The sequence below is a fragment of the Octopus bimaculoides genome, chromosome 8, assembly GCF_046866305.1.
Source record: "Octopus bimaculoides isolate indiv1 chromosome 8, ASM4686630v1, whole genome shotgun sequence".
In the NCBI taxonomy this organism is placed as follows: Eukaryota; Metazoa; Mollusca; class Cephalopoda; order Octopoda; family Octopodidae; genus Octopus; species Octopus bimaculoides.
This window is the reverse complement of record NC_142935.1, coordinates 567,225-584,724: the sequence shown is the minus strand read 5'-3', so window position 1 is coordinate 584,724 and position 17,500 is coordinate 567,225. Positions and strand designations below refer to the sequence as shown.

The following is a 17,500-nucleotide window of genomic DNA, read 5'->3' as shown; positions in this document are numbered from 1 at the left end:
CTGGTGTTGCCATCCGGTTTCACTAGTCCTCAGTCAAATAGTCCAACCCATGCTAGCATGGAAAGCGGACGTTAAACGATGATGATGATGATGATGATTATATATATATATATATATATACGACGGGCTTCTTTTAGTTTCCGTCTACCAAATCCACTCACAAAGCTTTGGTGGGCCCGAGGCTATAGTAGAAGACACTTGCTCAAGGTGCCACGCAGAGGGAATGAACCCGGAACCGTGTGGTTGGTAAGCAAGCTAATGGGTTCATTTGTGGTGTGATTCTACAGTTGGATGCCCTTCTTGCCGCCAATCAGTTTGTAAGGTGTATGTGTGTGCGTGTATATATATATATATATATATATATATATATATATATATATATATATATGTAACGATAATAATTTGTGTAGTTACCAGTCGTAAAGGGTAAGGTTGGATTAGGGACACAATATTATGAAATGTCAGAGTCAGCGGTTTTGACGATAAAAATTTGTTGTTATACTGGCAAGTTGTAGGATGTGAAAGATGAACAATGCTTGAAGTTTTAAGGACGTGTTTGTTTACCATTATATTACAATACCTTGCCTCGACGGACAGGTTCTGATAGATCCAAAAGCATGCGAAGTAAAGTTTGTGTTTGTGTCCTATTTCATTGTTTAGTATTAACTACAGAGAGAGATAGAATGATGTTGTAAGAGAAGAGAATTAGAGCTCGTAGGGTTGTGGGACGTTGTCTCACAGTTGCTGACAGTAAACTTCATTTTTCCCTCTGGCCAAGGTTCTAGCTGGTCAGCCAGACTTTGTTCTCACTGAGTCGGTTGGATGGTTTGACTGAGGGCTGGCAAGCCAGGAGGCTGCACCAGGCTCCAATCTGATCTGGCAAGGTTTCTACGGCTGGATGCCCTTTCTAACATGAACCACTATGAGAGTGTAGTGGGTGCTTTTTATATTTCACTGGCACAGGAGCCAGTCAGGCGGCACTGGCAACGACCACGCTAGAATGCTTTTTCCTTGCCACTGGCATGGAAACAGTCAGGCAACACTGGCATCAACGACACATGAAGGGTTCTTTTTACGTGTGTGTGTGTATATATATATATATATATAATGTAACAAAAGAAAAAAAAATTATATGGAGTGTAAAACATCCAGTTCACAGGTACAGCAGTTGAATACCACAGACATAGGAGTATAAATTACAAATAATAAATTAAATAGAAAGATACAATTGACAATCTAACAATTTATTTACATTATAATATAAAAATTTTTGAAAAAGACAAAGCCAACAATTTGTTTTGACTTATATACAATATAAAAAAAGAAAAGAAAAAGAAACTCTACACCATTTTGATACCAACATATCTGATCAAACTGATCTTTGTTCTACAATACTAACTTCCTATTTCACAGTGATTTAAAGTTTAACAGAAGTGGGGGGGGGGTAGGGTTAGAGTTAGAAGATTCATAAAATGTGAGACTTTTTTTTTTATATATATATCAGGTTTTTAAATAGAAACTTACCTTCTAACATTTCTGCTGTGTGGAAATGAAATAACAACAAAAAATAATAAAGCTTTGGATGTTTTTTCTTTTCTTTTTTTTTTTTTAAACAAGTGAGTAAAATACCATATCAAAGCATTTTCAATGTTAGTAAAGAAAGAGAAGTCAATAAAACTTGACATTCAGAAAGAAAACGAATTGCAAATTGCAATAACATACTACCATACCTGAACGAGCTGGGAAATTTCATCGGAGACCTCCACTTGAGTTGCTTCTGGCCGAAACACTTTGTTTCATTTTCTTCTGGACATCTCAGCAACTGATGTTGACAAACTGTGTATTAGAAATATTGATCTGACTTAAGTTTCTGTGTAAAGGTAGTATGGGTGGTCTTTCAAAGGTTTTCTATAAGAAACATGGTGACTACAAATGGTAAAGGAAGGAGTAATAGAAACAGGACACATGGATTACTGTTAACCACTAATTCAGTCTCTGCAAATAGCCGGACTGGAAGCCAGTGGTTGTTGTTGAAACTAACAGCAAGTAAAGTAATCTCTTGAGGCTCTAGAGTTCTAGTCGTTGGAGACATCTACATAGCTAGAAACAGCTGCCAAATCACGCACAGATCATAGACACCTGTCTTCCACAGCGAGAAATAGCAGCCAAATCCCGCGCAGATCAAGAACATCTCTGAGGCGCCAATAAGCGAAAGTCACCAGAATTAAAAACACTGAACCATTTGAGTGTTTAGTAATTAGGCAATGCGCACCTCTTCTGAAATAGTTAGTGAAGTCAAATTATCTCCTTCCTTTAAAATCAGCTGTTGACGTGTCGTTGTCAGGTAGAAGTGGACAACAGGGTAACCACGTAATTAGGAGATGAAAAGGGGAGGGGTTAAGTGTTATCCCGGAAAAAGGGGTGGGAAAAAGTGAAGTTTAATGGGTCTGACTGAGTTAAGGGCACCTGTGAACTTGATAGGAAGAACGGGGATTCCTTCAATAAAATACAAATAATATATAAGTATATGCATAATAACAACAAATGGAGCAAAACGCATGTCGATGAAAGTTCCAAGCAAATGAGGGCCATTTCACAAAAAAAGAAAGGGTAGCTGGAATTATAACTTGTTTCTCACCAGGGAGAACATAAAACATTTAGTAGCAAGACAAAAACGAAATGATGGGGTAACTTACCAGCTGAGGTGTTACATGGTCAGTGACCGTCAGAAGGTTTGTTTACATAGAGTTACGACGGGGTCACCGATATTATTCCACGGGCTTTAGAGGCATGAGAACGCTAGTTTACATAGAAATATAAAGGGAGGGTGTCTCTGATGTGATGCTAAAGGTTGTGGTCAAGGAGTCATTCGGGTGGGTGAGGGGAGGTAATTAAAGTGAGCGTTTACATATGTGTCTGCTAGCGTGCAGACACCTATTTACAAACACGTGCGCACATACGTAAGCGCATACCCATGTGTACATACTCACATACCCACATACACCCATACACCCCCACACACAGAAACCTCCACATATGTCGGTGCGATAGGCATGTGTTTGCCTGAGAAATGACAAAGTGGTAACTGATTCAATTATAACATTTTTATTAGCTGGAGTTAATAAATATTAATAGCCACTACATTCAATTTTAACAACTTGCTTCGAGTTGCTAGACAAATGATGGAACCAGGATATGTTCGTGTGTGTGTGTGTGTGTGTGTTCGTTCTCTCATCTTGCTTGGCCGGAGGAAAATCTCTGTCTCACACTAGCAGAGGTCTCATAGTAGCAGTCTCCCTGTCTGTCTGTCCCTGTGTGTCCTGACGTCTTGCTGACCACTCTATTTATAAGAATCGTGGCAGCTAGAAGGACATACATACTGCAGCAGAGTTTGTACCTAAATAGGTTAGATGCTGACCAGTTGAACTTCGCCTGACATTCTAAGGTCGAAGGTCAAAGGGAGATGATCGATCACTTTTTGACAGGACAAAGAAAACCTGTTTTTCGCGCCTGTTGATTGTCGTGTTTGGGCGACCGCTAATTCTTAGATTCGGTTTCGAATCTAGGCTTGGAGAAGGAAATGTAAATTTTTACACTACCCCTCTTCTAGTGAGAAGGCCGGAGATCGAACGATTTTGGAAATGTTATCTTTTTGTGTATGCACAAAAAAATTTTACAAGGTGCAACAGACAAGTGAATGTCAAAAACATGGGACATAAAAAAAATATGAAGCAAGGATTCACTGTTGGTGTGTGCTATATGGTGGGCAATGCATATATGTGCCCAGGCAGAAACATGTTGGCGCGTTGAAAGAGACGTGCATCTATTGATTGCTCGACCCACTAGAGGTCTAAATAGAGGCAGGTTGTATTTCAGTGGCGCAAAAGATCAAATGGTAGCACGAGTGAGAATGTGACTGTTGCAAGTGTGTGTAAACGTCAGATAACAAAATATTTTTACAAGAAAGCAAAACAGTTTAAAAAGAAAACAAAACATATGTACATGCAAAAAATGAAAGAATGTTCATCGAAAAAGTTCGCTTGTGAAATGTTCAGTAAAATGTTCAAACAGAAAGTTTTTCGCTGATATGGAACAATGTTTTCTTTTATGTATACAAATTGTTCGTTGAATTCTTTAGGTTTGAATGTAGGTGATGCAGTCATATGAGTTATGTTTTGATGTATGCGTTCCATTAAAGAAGATGGGTAGGTTGAGAATTGGGACTTACCCGAAAAACTTGCACAAACCTTGCTGGCCATCGAACAGTTCTTCCCGATTTAGTGTGCCGGGGTTGTGCAGAATCTGTAGTGCTTGCTGGGGTTGGTGAGTCTGTTCGAGGAACAGAGGGAACTGAATGTAAGTCGTCCTCGATGAAGCCTTTTTTCAAACGATCAATCGAAACGGTATTTCGTTTACCTCCGATATCGAGGACGAAATACTTGGGTTCTCGTTTGATGACTTTGTACGGCCCGGAATATGGTGGCCGGAGTTGCGATGGTATGCCATCGTTTCTGACGAAAACATGAGTCCAAGTGTTGATGTCCTTGGTGTTATGTTTCCCTCGGACTGACTCGCCGAGATAACATAACGAGTTATACAATTTAATTATTACATTTATTGTTCAATTACATACAAAGAACGCACTCACCCAATGTTCGTTATGAATAAACAAAAGTCATGTCCGCCATATATATATCAATGACATTCGTCATTGATCTCCATGTTCTTTGGTGGCCAGCCTTCACGGACGTAGCGCATCACTGTAGATATCACTGGATCTTTCCCTGACGGAGGACGTTAGCATCCACAGGTTGGACTTGAATACTAAGAGCTTTGATGGCACACACCATGTCTATGTCTTCACCATTTTCCTTTCTGTCAAAGTCGTTGTCATCACCGAATGGCAAGCGACTGAGGGCATCAGCATTGCCATGATCTGCTGATTTCCGATATTCAATGGTGTAGTCAAACTGGTTCAGCCACAGGGCCCATCGTGCTAGTCTGTTAGCAGCGAGAAGTGGCGTCCCTTTCCTCGGACTGAATAGTGATGTCAGTGGCTTGTGGTCAGTCACGAGTACGAATTTACGACCGTACAAATATTGGTAAAACTTCTGCAAGCCAAATATGATAGCTAGGGCTTCCTTTTGAATTTGACTGTAGTTACGCTGTGCAGAAGTGAGAGTCTTGGACATATTGGATATTGGGCGCTCGCTTCCATCAGGATAGCGGTGAAACAGGACTGCTCCAATACCAACGTTTGATGCGTCGCAAGCCAGTCCCAAAGTTTTGTTTGGATCGAAGTGTATCAGAACTTGACTTGATGAAAGTACATTTTTCAAGTGATCAAAAACTGACTGTTCCTCATCTCCCCACTTCCAAATAGTTGACTTTTTCGTAAGGCAATAGAGTGGCTCTGCTATACTGGCTAGGTTTGGGATAAACTTTCCATAAAACTGAACTGAACCTAGGAAAGATTTCAAGCTTGATTCGTTCGTTGGAGATGGCATCTTTAAGACTGCTTCGACTTTGGATCCCTTAGTGATCCCTTCAGCCGACAAAATGTGTCCAAGGTATTCTACACTGGGTAGTGCAAACTGGCACTTTTCACGGCGACATCTGAGTCCATTGTCGCTTAGACGTGTGAGCAGACACTTTAGGTTGTTTAAGTGACTGTTTGCATCTTTCCCACTGACGAGCATGTCATCCTGGAAGACGGCCACTCCAGGTAGATCATGGGTCAGGTTTTCCATGATCTCCTGAAAGTAACCAGGTGCTGACTTAATTCCGAAAGGGAGTCGTTGTTGCAGGAGTACTCCACGGTGAGTGCTGAGTGCGAGTCTGCGTTGACTTTCTGGAGCCAGCTTGATCTGATTATAGGCATCAGCAAGGTCTATCTTTGTATATCCGAATCCACCTCCGAGTTTCTGCATCAGTTCAGCAGGGAGTGGCATTGGATGACGGTGATCAGCAAGTTGGTCATTAATTCCCACAGAGTAGTCACCACAAATCCGTAGTTTGGGCTTCAGGTTGCTTGAAGCGTGTGCTTTACGAATCGGTACCACTGGCGTTCCGTATTCATTGAATTGAACAGGCTTCCAGATTCCCTTGGCGATGCCTTCTTCGTAACCTTTGGCCAGGTCATCACGAAGAGCAAATGGGACCGGACGTGCCTTGTGAAAGACTGGTGTTGCGTCCGATTTGAACTTCACTTCCAGTTCAAAGTTCTTGAGACATCCCAATTCTTGCTTGAAAAGATCTGGAAATTCATCACACATGTTGTGACAATCTTGCTGCAGGGAAACATAGGGCTCGCTTGAGGTCTTTGGATACATCCCTTCTGCACCTTCCCTCTTAGCTTGGCTGTCTATGCTTTTCAAACCTAGAGCAGTGTCTACGGAAATTCCCAGAGTCTGGATAGCATTCCGACCCAGCAAATTAAGATCAGAGATCTTGGTGACTATGTAAGGTATAAGATCCTGCTTACCAGTTGTTGGATCCTTGGTTTGGCCCATGAAAGTTCCTAGAACAGGCAGGTTGTGCTTGCTGGCAGATTCATAGCGATGCTTGACATCTTGCAGCTTTGGTCTTCCAAGTTGTTTCCAGACTGACAAGGAAACAAAATTGCCTGTAGTAGCAGTGTCCAATTCCATTGTGAACAGTCTGTTCTGGATTGTTACTGGCACAATTAAACTGTGAGTGTCTCGGGAAACTTCACCTAGGATCGCCTTGACTAGCTCAGCTTTTGTGATTCTTTTCACGGGAGTTTGTGAATGGCCATTGCGTTGCTGATGTTGTTTTTTCCTACACACCGCTTGCAAATGACCCTTTTTATCACAAAAATGACATTTGGTTTCCCTGAAAGGACAGTCTGTTGCTTTGTGGGCCTTTCCACATCGGTAGCATTTCTCCTGGTTTGTGGAATAAGACTGCTGATGTTTCTTTTGAGGACTCTTATTCCTGTTCTGCTGGACCTTGTACACCTGCTTGGTTTTGGAACCGTATACAGTTTCTTTTGCAACCTTTGCTGCGTCTTCAGTCTCAATGGCAACCTGGACAGCACGGGAAAAATCTAGTTCTGAGTCTTTTATCTTAAAAAGCGCCTTCAGAACCGCTTCATTGTTAACCGAACATATGAATCTCTGTCTCAGAGCTTCATCCTGTGGGTTGGTGATCGCTGGAAAATCACAGGTAGCTGCATCCTGGCGTATACGTGCTGCCAGCTCCTGGAGAGTTTCACCTGGCTTCCGCTGCATATCACTCCAAAACCTGAAACGCTCTCTCACAATGAAAAGTTTAGGGTCGAACTGTTCCTTCATGAAGTCAACGATTTCGTCCATTATCAAGTTGTTGATATCTTTAGGCGGATTTTGTTGGGTAGCCAGATTAGCAAGTTGTTTGTAAACAGTAGCAGTCTGATTGGTCAGGAACACTTGTGCCATGCGTTTTTCAGGTACAGCATTAGCAGCCACAAACGTACGGAATCTTGACCAGTAATCAGGCCATAGTTCTGTCGCTGAATCAAATGCAGTAAATGGTGGAATCGACACTGTTGTTGAAGCAGCTGAAAAATAGCCACTAGAATCGCCTTCAACTTGTCGAGCACCAAACAGTTTTAACAGAGCGTCCATATCTCTCTGATGTTGTTGCATTTGCTTGTCCATTTGTTCCCTAAACAATTTAATAAGTTCTACTGTCTGTTTTTCAGCCATTGTTATTACGATGAATAATTTTACGGTAAAGTAAGCATGTATCCTATCGGCGACGCCAATAAACTCTGTTATGTTTCCCTCGGACTGACTCGCAGAGATAACATAACGAGTTATACAATTTAATTACTACACTTGGGAACATGTGAAACGACGTTCTGTTGTCTGGGGCCTGCAGGTGACAAAAGCGACATGGATGTCCGCAATCGGTGCACATATTGTGCTGGGTCAGGAAGGTGTTGTGATGCAACAGGTTCAATCATCTGCCCAGGTAAGGTGAGTGTTGAGCCGTAGACTAGTTCTGCCGGAGTGTGTCCAACTTCCTCCTTAACCGTGGATCGAATACCAAGGAGGATGAAGGGGAGATGTTCCAGCCAGTTGGAAGAGTCTGCAGATGCTTTAATAGCTGCTTTGAGTTGGCGGTGGAAGCGTTCAACCATGCCATTTGCTGCAGGGTGGTAAGCAGTAGTGCGGGTGTGTTTGCACCCGAGTAGACGAGTCAGTTCGGCGAAAAGGTGGGAATCGAACTGACGTCCTCTGTCTGTGGTGATTGTTGCGGGTGTGCCAAAACACGAAACCCATTGTGATATCAGCGTTTTGGCGACCGTTTCTGCCGATGAATCGGATAAGGGCCAAGCTTCGGGCCATCGCGAAAAACGGTCCACGCAGGTGAGTAGATGAGTGTAATTCTGCGAAGGTGGCAGAGGTCCTACGATATCAATGTGAACGTGCTGAAATCGTGCGTCGGGTTGCGAAAATGAACCGATTGGTGATTTTATGTGCCGGTAGATTTTTGCTTTTTGGCACGCGACACAGCACTTGGTCCATTCTCTGATGTCCTTGTTGATATTGGTCCACACAAAACGGGTTGATATCAGCTTTTGAGTGGAGCGAATACCAGGATGTGACAGAGAAAACTTCACGACGATACTTTTGCGGTACATAAGGGCGTTGGTGACCAGTGGAGATATCACACCAAATATGGGCCGAGGAAGATGGTAGCGGAACATGTTGAAATTTGAGAGATGGCGAATTCCGGAGCTTTAGAAGTTCTTCGTCATTCTCCTGTTCAGCTGCTATACTAGCCAGATCAATTGTAGACGTGGTGTGGATGGCATTGATCTGCGTTCGAGACAGTGCATCGGCTGCTAAGTTAGTCGTCCCTTTGATGTGGCGAATATCCGTCGTATATTGTGATATGAAGTCGAGGTGGCGGATTTCTCTCGGCGAGTGGCGATCAGGCTTGGTGTTGAATGCATATACCAGTGGTTTGTGATCGGTGTATATGGCAAAATTGGTACCCTCTAGCATGTGTCGGAAATGCTTAACGGCCAGGTATGCCGCCAATAATTCCCGACTGAAGGTACTGTATTTCGTTTCGGCGGGTTTTAACCGCTTAGAAAAGAAAGACAACGGTTGCCATATGCCATCAACAAGCTGCTGTAGGACGCTTCCTATTCCGGAATCGGATGCATCGACGAGTAAACACAGCGGGGCATTTGGTTTCGGATACACCAACATAGTAGCGTCGGATAAAGCTTTTTTTAGGGCGGCGAAAGAGGCGAGCTGATGTTCATCCAGGGCAATTTCGGTATTTTTGCAGGTTCGCTGACGTAGCAAATCTGTGAGCGGTTGCGCTATCTCGGCAAGGTGAGGTACAAATCTCCGATAAAAATTCACTAGACCGAGGAACTCCCTTAATTTGCGGAGAGATGTGGGTGGCGAAAATTCCACGATGGCCTGTACTTTATCAGGGAGGGGACGAATACCATCCTTATCGATGATGTGCCCGAGAAAATGAAGGGAAGCAACTCCGAAATCACATTTGCTGGGATTGATGACGACTCCGAATTTTTGCAGACGTTCGAATAGCAAGTGCAGATGTTGGTCATGCTCTTCTTCCGAGTTACTGGCCACCAGTATGTCGTCTATGTAGGCATAGACGAAAGGCAAACCTCTGGTGACCATGTCGATGAAACTTTGGAATGTCTGTGCTGCGTTGCGTAAACCGAAAGGCATACGCAGGAATTCAAACATTCCGAAAGGTGTCGTGACTGCTGTTTTTGGGATGTCCTCGGGTTCAACCGGTATTTGGTTGTACGCTCGCACAAGGTCGATTTTGGAAAAAATGCGAGCGCCATGCAGCGAGCTAGAAAAATCCTGCAGATAAGGGACTGGGTAAGCATCACTGACGGTACTTTTGTTTAGTGACCGATAATCACCGCAAACTCGCCAGTCGGTCGATGATTTTTTTTGGGACGCAGTGTATCGGCAAGGACCAGTTGCTGCTGGACGGGCGGATGATTCCAAGGTCGAGCATGTGTTGGAATTCCCGTTTGACGGCTTTGAGGCGATCAGGTGGTAACCTTCTGGGTCGTGCAGCAACAGGTGGACCGCTGGTCTTGATGTGGTGGGTGATATCGTGCTTGATCGGCTGGTTGTGGAAAACTGGTCGAGCGACGTCCGGGTACTGTTTCAGGATGGTACTGTGACGAGTCGTTGTTGAAAGCAATATGGTTGGGCTGACTGTGGCCATACGAGCGGCTATACCGCGCACAGTAAGCTGTGTGGTGCTGTCGACAAGTCGTCTGTTTTGTATGTCTACTAGGAGACCGAAATGATGGAGGAAATCGGCTCCTAAGATAGGGGTCGGCAGTTTTGCGATGACAAATACCCACTGGAATGTGCGGCGTAGTCCCAAGTTCAGTGTTAGGGACTGTTCCCTAACTGTTGGATTGGCGAGTGATTGACTGCCTGAAGACAGACTGGTGTCTCCGTTCGTTTTCCTGAAATGCTGGACACGGGGATTACGCTGACTTCCGCGCCGGTGTCAACTAGGAAACGTGTGCCTGTTACCCGATCGCAAACGAAAAACAGGCGACTTTGTGGGTGCGAACCAGGAACGTCCGTCGCATTCAGTTCCCGGCTGTACCGTTTCCCGAACTGGGTGATGCGAATGAGCATGGTATGGTGCATTTCTGCGCCTGTGTACCGAATTTTCGGTGGTACCAGCACGTTTCGGGTGAGTTGCGGGTAGCACTGGGACTGCGGGATCGTCTACCATATCGATGCGGTCGGCTGCTGCTTCGGCGCCGGTTTCCAAGCGATAGGGCCTGTATTTGGGTTGTGAGGGTCTGTATTTGTGCGGCTTGCTGCGTCATTAATGAACGCAAGTCCGCAATTTCGGAAGAACTGGTCGGCGCAAGGAAAGGATTGGTAGTGGGAGCGGCTGGCGTCACCGTCGATACCGTGGAAAACCTATGTAGTACCTCAGCTATTTTGTCCGCTAGCTCTGCCAGTTCCTCAATGGATGTGGATTCTCGTGTGGAAGCGAGAACCACCTGTGTGTTGGAGGGTAGACGCTGGAGAAAAAGCTGCTTGAACACTTTGTCGGGGAGGCTCTCATCTCCAAGAAGCTGCTTCATTCTTCTTAGAAACTGGGAAGGCGTTCTGTCGCCCAATTCTTCGGATGTCAGAAGTTGGTGAAGTCGCTTTCGTTGGGACTCGGAAGTTCTGTTAATAAGTGTCGTTTTAAAGGTGTCGTACGACACAGAACCGTGTGGAGCCATGACGAGATTACGGACGACGTTCATGATCTCTGGTGAAAGAGAACCGATTACATGCGACAGTCGAGACGCATCGCTCAGTATTCGGTGAGAAGAAAACTGGGCTTCTATGTGGTGAAACCATAATGCAGGGTCGTGCGTCCAGAATGGGGGAATTTTCCACGTAATCGCCGCTTGAATTGTCGTGTCGGAAGGTAATGGATTCACCGCTGGATTCGGTTCTGGAAGAGCCATGGTGTTCGCAGAAATTCACAGTTGGTTTGTTGACAGATGATGTGCAGGCTGTTATTCTTCGTAGAAGCTGGTTCCAGGGAAGGCCGGAATTCTTTGACGGGGTCACCAAAATGTAGTGGAGTCACCAGAATGTAGTGTGTTTTTGTTGAGTGTCGGTGCGATAGGCATGTGTTTGCCTGAGAAATGACAAAGTGGTAACTGATTCAATTATAACATTTTTATTAGCTGGAGTTAATAAATATTAATAGCCACTACATTCAATTTTAACAACTTGCTTCGAGTTGCTAGACAAATGATGGAACCAGGATATGTTCGTGTGTGTGTGTGTGTGTGTGTTCGTTCTCTCATCTTGCTTGGCCGGAGGAAAATCTCTGTCTCACATTAGCAGAGGTCTCATAGTAGCAGTCTCCCTGTCTGTCTGTCCCTGTGTGTCCTGACGTCTTGCTGACCACTCTATTTATAAGAATCGTGGCAGCTAGAAGGACATACATACTGCAGCAGAGTTTGTACCTAAATAGGTCAGATGCTGACCAGTTGAATTTCGCCTGACATTCTAAGGTCGAAGGTCAAAGGGAGATGATCGATCACTTTTTGACAGGACAAAGAAAACCTGTTTTTCGCGCCTGTTGATTGTCGTGTTTGGGCGACCGCTAATTCTTAGATTCGGTTTCGAATCTAGGCTTGGAGAAGGAAATGTAAATTTTTACATCTATATATGTACATGTATGTACATACCTTCACGTACCTGTATATATATATATATAGATGCATATCTGGGTACAGGAAGTTGCAAACAAAATATAACCGGATGACTTCGGGTATTTCTGCGTCAAGTGAGATTTAACGAAATGGGAGGAGAGTCAGAAGAAATTAAACGGTTGGGTGTCTCATTTTATGAAATTCATAAAAGCATTGTCTCTGTTGTATCAACTAAACTCGAACAGATGCACTGAAAATAGATGCATTTGATGCATAAAACTTCGATTGTTTTCTGCATTTTACATATACACCTGAAGCAGGTGAGAATAAATCTGTAAGGCTTTTTTTCTTCTTCTAGTTTAAAATGAGACATTGCTGGCATGATTTCGTTATATCTATAACGCATAGATACATAAAAACAGACAGAAACAATCAAGCAAACACAATCCATTAGATTTCTTCTTCTTCTCCCATTTCGGGTACAGAAAATACCCGAAGTCGTCGTTGAAAAATGATGAAAGAAATAAAACAAATCAAAAGATGATAGGAAGCTGAGGCAAGGGCGAGGTTTTGGTAGATTAAATGAACTGTGAAGAAGAGACTCTTGGAAATCTTCATTTAAAATGCCAGAATGTATTCTTGTTTTGTTTTGGTTCTTTTTTTTTTTCAGTATAAGTTATTTACGGATTATAAATATTCCTCTGCTTCTCACAAAAGCGTGTGTGTTGTGGTATGAAGGGAAAATTAAGAAACAGGAGGGTTGACATTAAAAAAAAACAAGGGGAAATGAGCTTTTCTTCTTACCTGTCAACAATCTGGAGGGGAAGGTTTTCTTCTCTTCGTTGTAAACATGACATCCAGTTGCCCTCTGACCTCTTCCGCTCACCAATGCGCATGCTCCCATCGATGCTTCCGTCCGGACGGACTCCAGACAGAACCAAAACATTCTCACACTTTCGCCTTAATTTCAGCTTCTACTCAATACTTCGTGTGTTTACATTTGCTGTCTCTGACAATTTTTTTAGCTATGAGCGATTAGATTGTTATCGTTTTCCCTGTTAATGAATAAACCATTAGAATAAGAGATCCCTTATTTGAGCAATAGGTAAGGGTTAAGACATGAATGGGATCCAGACGAAAATAAAAATCATCAAATATATATACATCTAACCCATGCTAGCATGGAAAACAGACATAAAAATGATTGCCATACATGCATATGCATACATATATACTTCTATATATATGCATATGTAGACGTGTGTGTGTGTGAAGGCGTGTGACCTAGTGGTTAGGGTGTTGCACTCACAGTGGCTAGATTGTGGGTTCAATTCCCATACTGAGCAGTACATTGTATTCTTGAGCAAAACACCTCATTTCATATTGCTGCAGTCCACTCAATTGCAAATAGATTTCCCTGCAATGGACTATCTTTCTGATCAGGGGGAACAGACATTACCCTGCTTGCATAGCCAGTAGGGTGCACGTTCTTGCGGCAAAAGGTACGTTATTGCGACGCCGGACACATTCTTGCGGCATCGGGCAATGTGGGGCCAGGCACGGTTTTGCAACACCAGGTACGTTCTTGCGACGCCGGGCACGTTTTTGCCGCGCCGGACACGAACGTGCCTAGGGCTGCAAGAACGTGCCTGGCGCCGAAAGCACGAGCCTTGGGCTGCAAGAACGTGTCTAGGGCCGCAAGACCGTGCCTGGCTCCGCAAATACGTGCTTAGGGCCGTATGTACGTGCCTGGGGCCATAAGTACGTGCTTGGGGCCGCACGAACGAGCCCGGATCCGTAAGTACGTGACTGGTGCGGCAGAAACACGCTCGGGAACGTTAATATGTACCCGGCGCCGATGGAACATGCCCAGCGCCGTTAAAACGTGCCTGGAACCGCAAGAACGTGTCCAGTGTTGCAAGAACGTGATCGCAGCAGTAACTACCTGGGGCCGCAAGTAAGTGACAGGGGCCGTATGTACGTACGTCTGTCCTGCGCCAAAAGAACGTGCCTGGTTCCGAAAGAACGGGCCTGGGGCCCGCAAGAACGTACCTGGCGTCGCAAGAACGTGTCTGGCACCACAAGAGCGTGCATAGAGCCGCAAGAACGTTCTTGCTACGCCGGGCACGGTCTTGCGGCTTCGGGCACGTTCTTGCGGTGCCGGACACGTACTTACAGCCCCGGATTCGTACTTACGGCCCCAGGCACGTACAGACGGCCCCAGTAACTTACTTGCGGCCCCAGGTAGTGACTGCCCCGATCACGTTCTTGCGTCTCTAAGCAGCTTCTGGCAGCAGCCCTAGACATGTTCTTGTGCCCCTAGGCACGTTCTTGCGGCGCCAGGCACGTTCTTGCGGCGCTGGGCACGTACTTACGGCCCTGAGCACATACTTACAGCCCCGGGCACATATTTGCGGCCCCAGGTACATACTTACGGTCCCGGGCTCGTAATTACGGCCCAAAGAACGTGCATATAGCCCCAGGCAATTACTAGCGGCCCTAGGCACGTAGTTACTGCCCCGAACACGTTCTTGCGGCGCCAGGTACCTTCATGCGGCCCCAGGCGCGTTCTTGTGGCTCTAGGAATGTCTTGCAACGCAAGGCACGTTCTTGCGTTGCTGGGCACGTTCTTGCGGCCTTAGGCACATAATTACGGCCCCACGCACGTACTTACGGCCCCAGACACGTACATACGGCTCGAGGCATGTAGTTGCTGCTCCGGGCACGTTCTTTGGGCGCCAGACATGTTCTTCTGTCCTCCGTAAAAGCACCCACTACACTTTCTGAGTGGTTGGCGTTAGGAAGGTCATCCAGCTGTAGAAACTCTGCCAAATTAGATTGGAGCCTGGTGTTGCCATCCGGTTTCACCAGTCCTCAGTCAAATCGTCCAATCCATGCTAGCATGGAAAGCGGACGTTAAATGATGATGATGATGATGATACATACACACTCAAATACTTTCCATCATTGAAAGATGCTGTAATTTCCTCAGTACTTACTGATTAATTAAAATCTTCAGTAGGTTTCCTAACCTTGCTGTTCCACAAATATTTAGATTAGGAATGTATGACAGACTTAAAAGTAAGTGTTGGGGTTTATATGATAGATTAAACCCACCAAAGCAAAACCGCAGCATGGTCACAGCTCAATGATTTCAAGAGTAAACCACATAATATAGCTTGAAATATCTTGGGTGATAGACTTAATCCTCATCCACCCTATTCTAAAATCATCACCTGACATTTGGGATCCTTTTAAGAGAGGATTGATCTGTTGTATGCATTCCTGTTAGGCCTCCTGTTTGGGAGATATCTTCCTCCCATCCACCAATTAGAGATCTTGGAAAAAATAAAGGGTCATAGCTGAGGGAGTCTTCACACTTCTTTCGCCATGTCCAGGTCGATCTGCATTGGAAGCAGTCTCTAGAAATTTCTTTACAATTTTCGAGGCTGATTTTTGGTTACTATTAAGGATTTTTGATATAGCTTTATTACTTTCGCCTCCTTTGTTGAGGGTTACGATTGTATTTTGGTCTATAGTCATTATTTAAGTCATAAATCTGAATTTATTTTGGCTGAAACAAAAAGAAGACAAACAAAGTTTTTATAATGTCGTATCATTTTAATATCTTATCACATTCATTGCTAGTTATTAAATACGGAAACTTTGGTTGCTTTAATATCAGGACACTCTGTATATATATGTATATATATTATTTTATTAAAGCTGGAAACAATTCACCAAATGGCAGCAAATGAGGATCCATTTATACACAGTCTTTATTTTTTTCAGATTAGTTCCCCAATGAGATTTAAAAGCTCGTGCAATGAACTGGTATCTACATTATATATATACATACATGTGTGTGTGTATATATGTGTGTGTGTGTGTGTGTGTGTGTGTGTGTGTGTGTGTGTATGTGTGTGTGTGTGAGTGTATATATATATATATATATATATATATATATATATATATATATATATATATATATATATATATATATATATGTGTGTGTGTGTGTGTGTGTGTGTGTGTGTGTGTGTATATATTCAGAGCAAGTGACATTGTTGCGTCTTTTAGAAAAATATTGTTTTTATTTTCATAGAAAAATAGGTTTATTCAAATTTAATTTTTTTCAAAAACAAACTGGATTTTATTATCTATACAAAGATGATGATGACGATGATGATGATGTTTGTTTACATTAGTCCAAGACCATGGATTTGGGGGCTGGTGAAAGGGAGGGAGATCCTTTAGGGGATTCTTGGTACCAATCACTGTACAAAATGTAAGTTGTGAACTGAATAATAATAATAATAATAAACTCCTTTCTACTGATGGCACGCTCCTCAAATTTGAGGGGAGGGGATGTGTCAATTACAGTGGCCCCAGTATTTTATTGGTATTTAATTTATTGACTATGAAAGGATGAAAGGCAAAGTTGACCCTGGTGGCATTTGAACTCAGAACATGAAGCATTTCGTCCAGTGGATGAATGTTTCTGCCTTCATTATAATAATAATAATAATAATGGTTGAAAATTTTGCCTGAAGAGCAGCAATTATAAAATTAGTTTATACCATAAGCACAAGGCTGGAGATTTGTGCGACAAAGAGGTTGGGGCAGCTGTCAGCAATCAAGGGATGAAATCAACCCCCGAACATGACATGTACATTTTTATTTTATCAACCCCATAAAGATGAAAGGCAAACTCGACCCCAGTGGGATTTGAACCTAGAATTTGAATTTTCTGAAGATTTTAAAACACTCCAGCTAATTCGTGGCCCTGTTTATTACCCACAACACCCAGTTATTGTTTACAATCTCGAATTATTAGCCACAATCCTCTGTGAAGAGTACATCATCGTCATGGTCCAATGAATCGTCAATCAAGAATGACTGCAGCAAACACTCCATAATTGTGTCTGTTCTCTTGTTGTAGTCAATCTGGTCCCTAAGGATCGACAGTCGATCTTCAAGGGACAACTTGTCTCTGACCTCGGGGACACTGAAGTCCCCAGGATAAGAAATGGGGTTGGGAGACAACTTTGATGCATGTGGTTCTAAGGAGCCACAGCCAAGCTTAACATTGCGATCCTTCTTCTTCAGAATTTTCCCCTCCTCCTCTTCATCATCAAAAGCAGCACTGCTGACACCCCTAGGGTAGAACTCAGAGTACCCGTCTCTCTCCTCTTGCCATGTGTCGTCCTCATACTGCAGGTCACCTGCCACCACCGACTGCATTAAGAAAGACTCAAACCCATCACTCTTTGTACGTTCGGCACCAATCGAAGC

The 17,500-nt window shown here is 43.7% G+C and overlaps 2 protein-coding genes across 7 annotated transcripts in view; one reads left to right on the top strand and one right to left on the bottom strand.

Annotated features, from left to right (window-relative positions):
* Positions 1 to 13,166, bottom strand: part of LOC149134287 (uncharacterized) — a 227,343-nt gene extending 214,177 nt beyond the window's left edge. For all 3 annotated transcript variants that reach the window (XM_089355974.1, XM_089355975.1, XM_089355976.1), the window contains exons 1-2: positions 13,010 to 13,166; positions 1,731 to 1,836 (exon numbers count right to left, since the gene is read on the bottom strand). In XM_089355974.1, coding sequence (XP_089212100.1) covers positions 1,731 to 1,836; positions 13,010 to 13,151 — 248 coding nt within the window. In that variant the 5' untranslated portion in view covers positions 13,152 to 13,166. The remainder of the gene's footprint in view (positions 1 to 1,730; positions 1,837 to 13,009) is intronic.
* The window catches only part of LOC149134280 (uncharacterized), an 880,637-nt gene that overhangs the window by 310,844 nt on the left and 552,293 nt on the right, over positions 1 to 17,500 (top strand). The window lies entirely within an intron of this gene.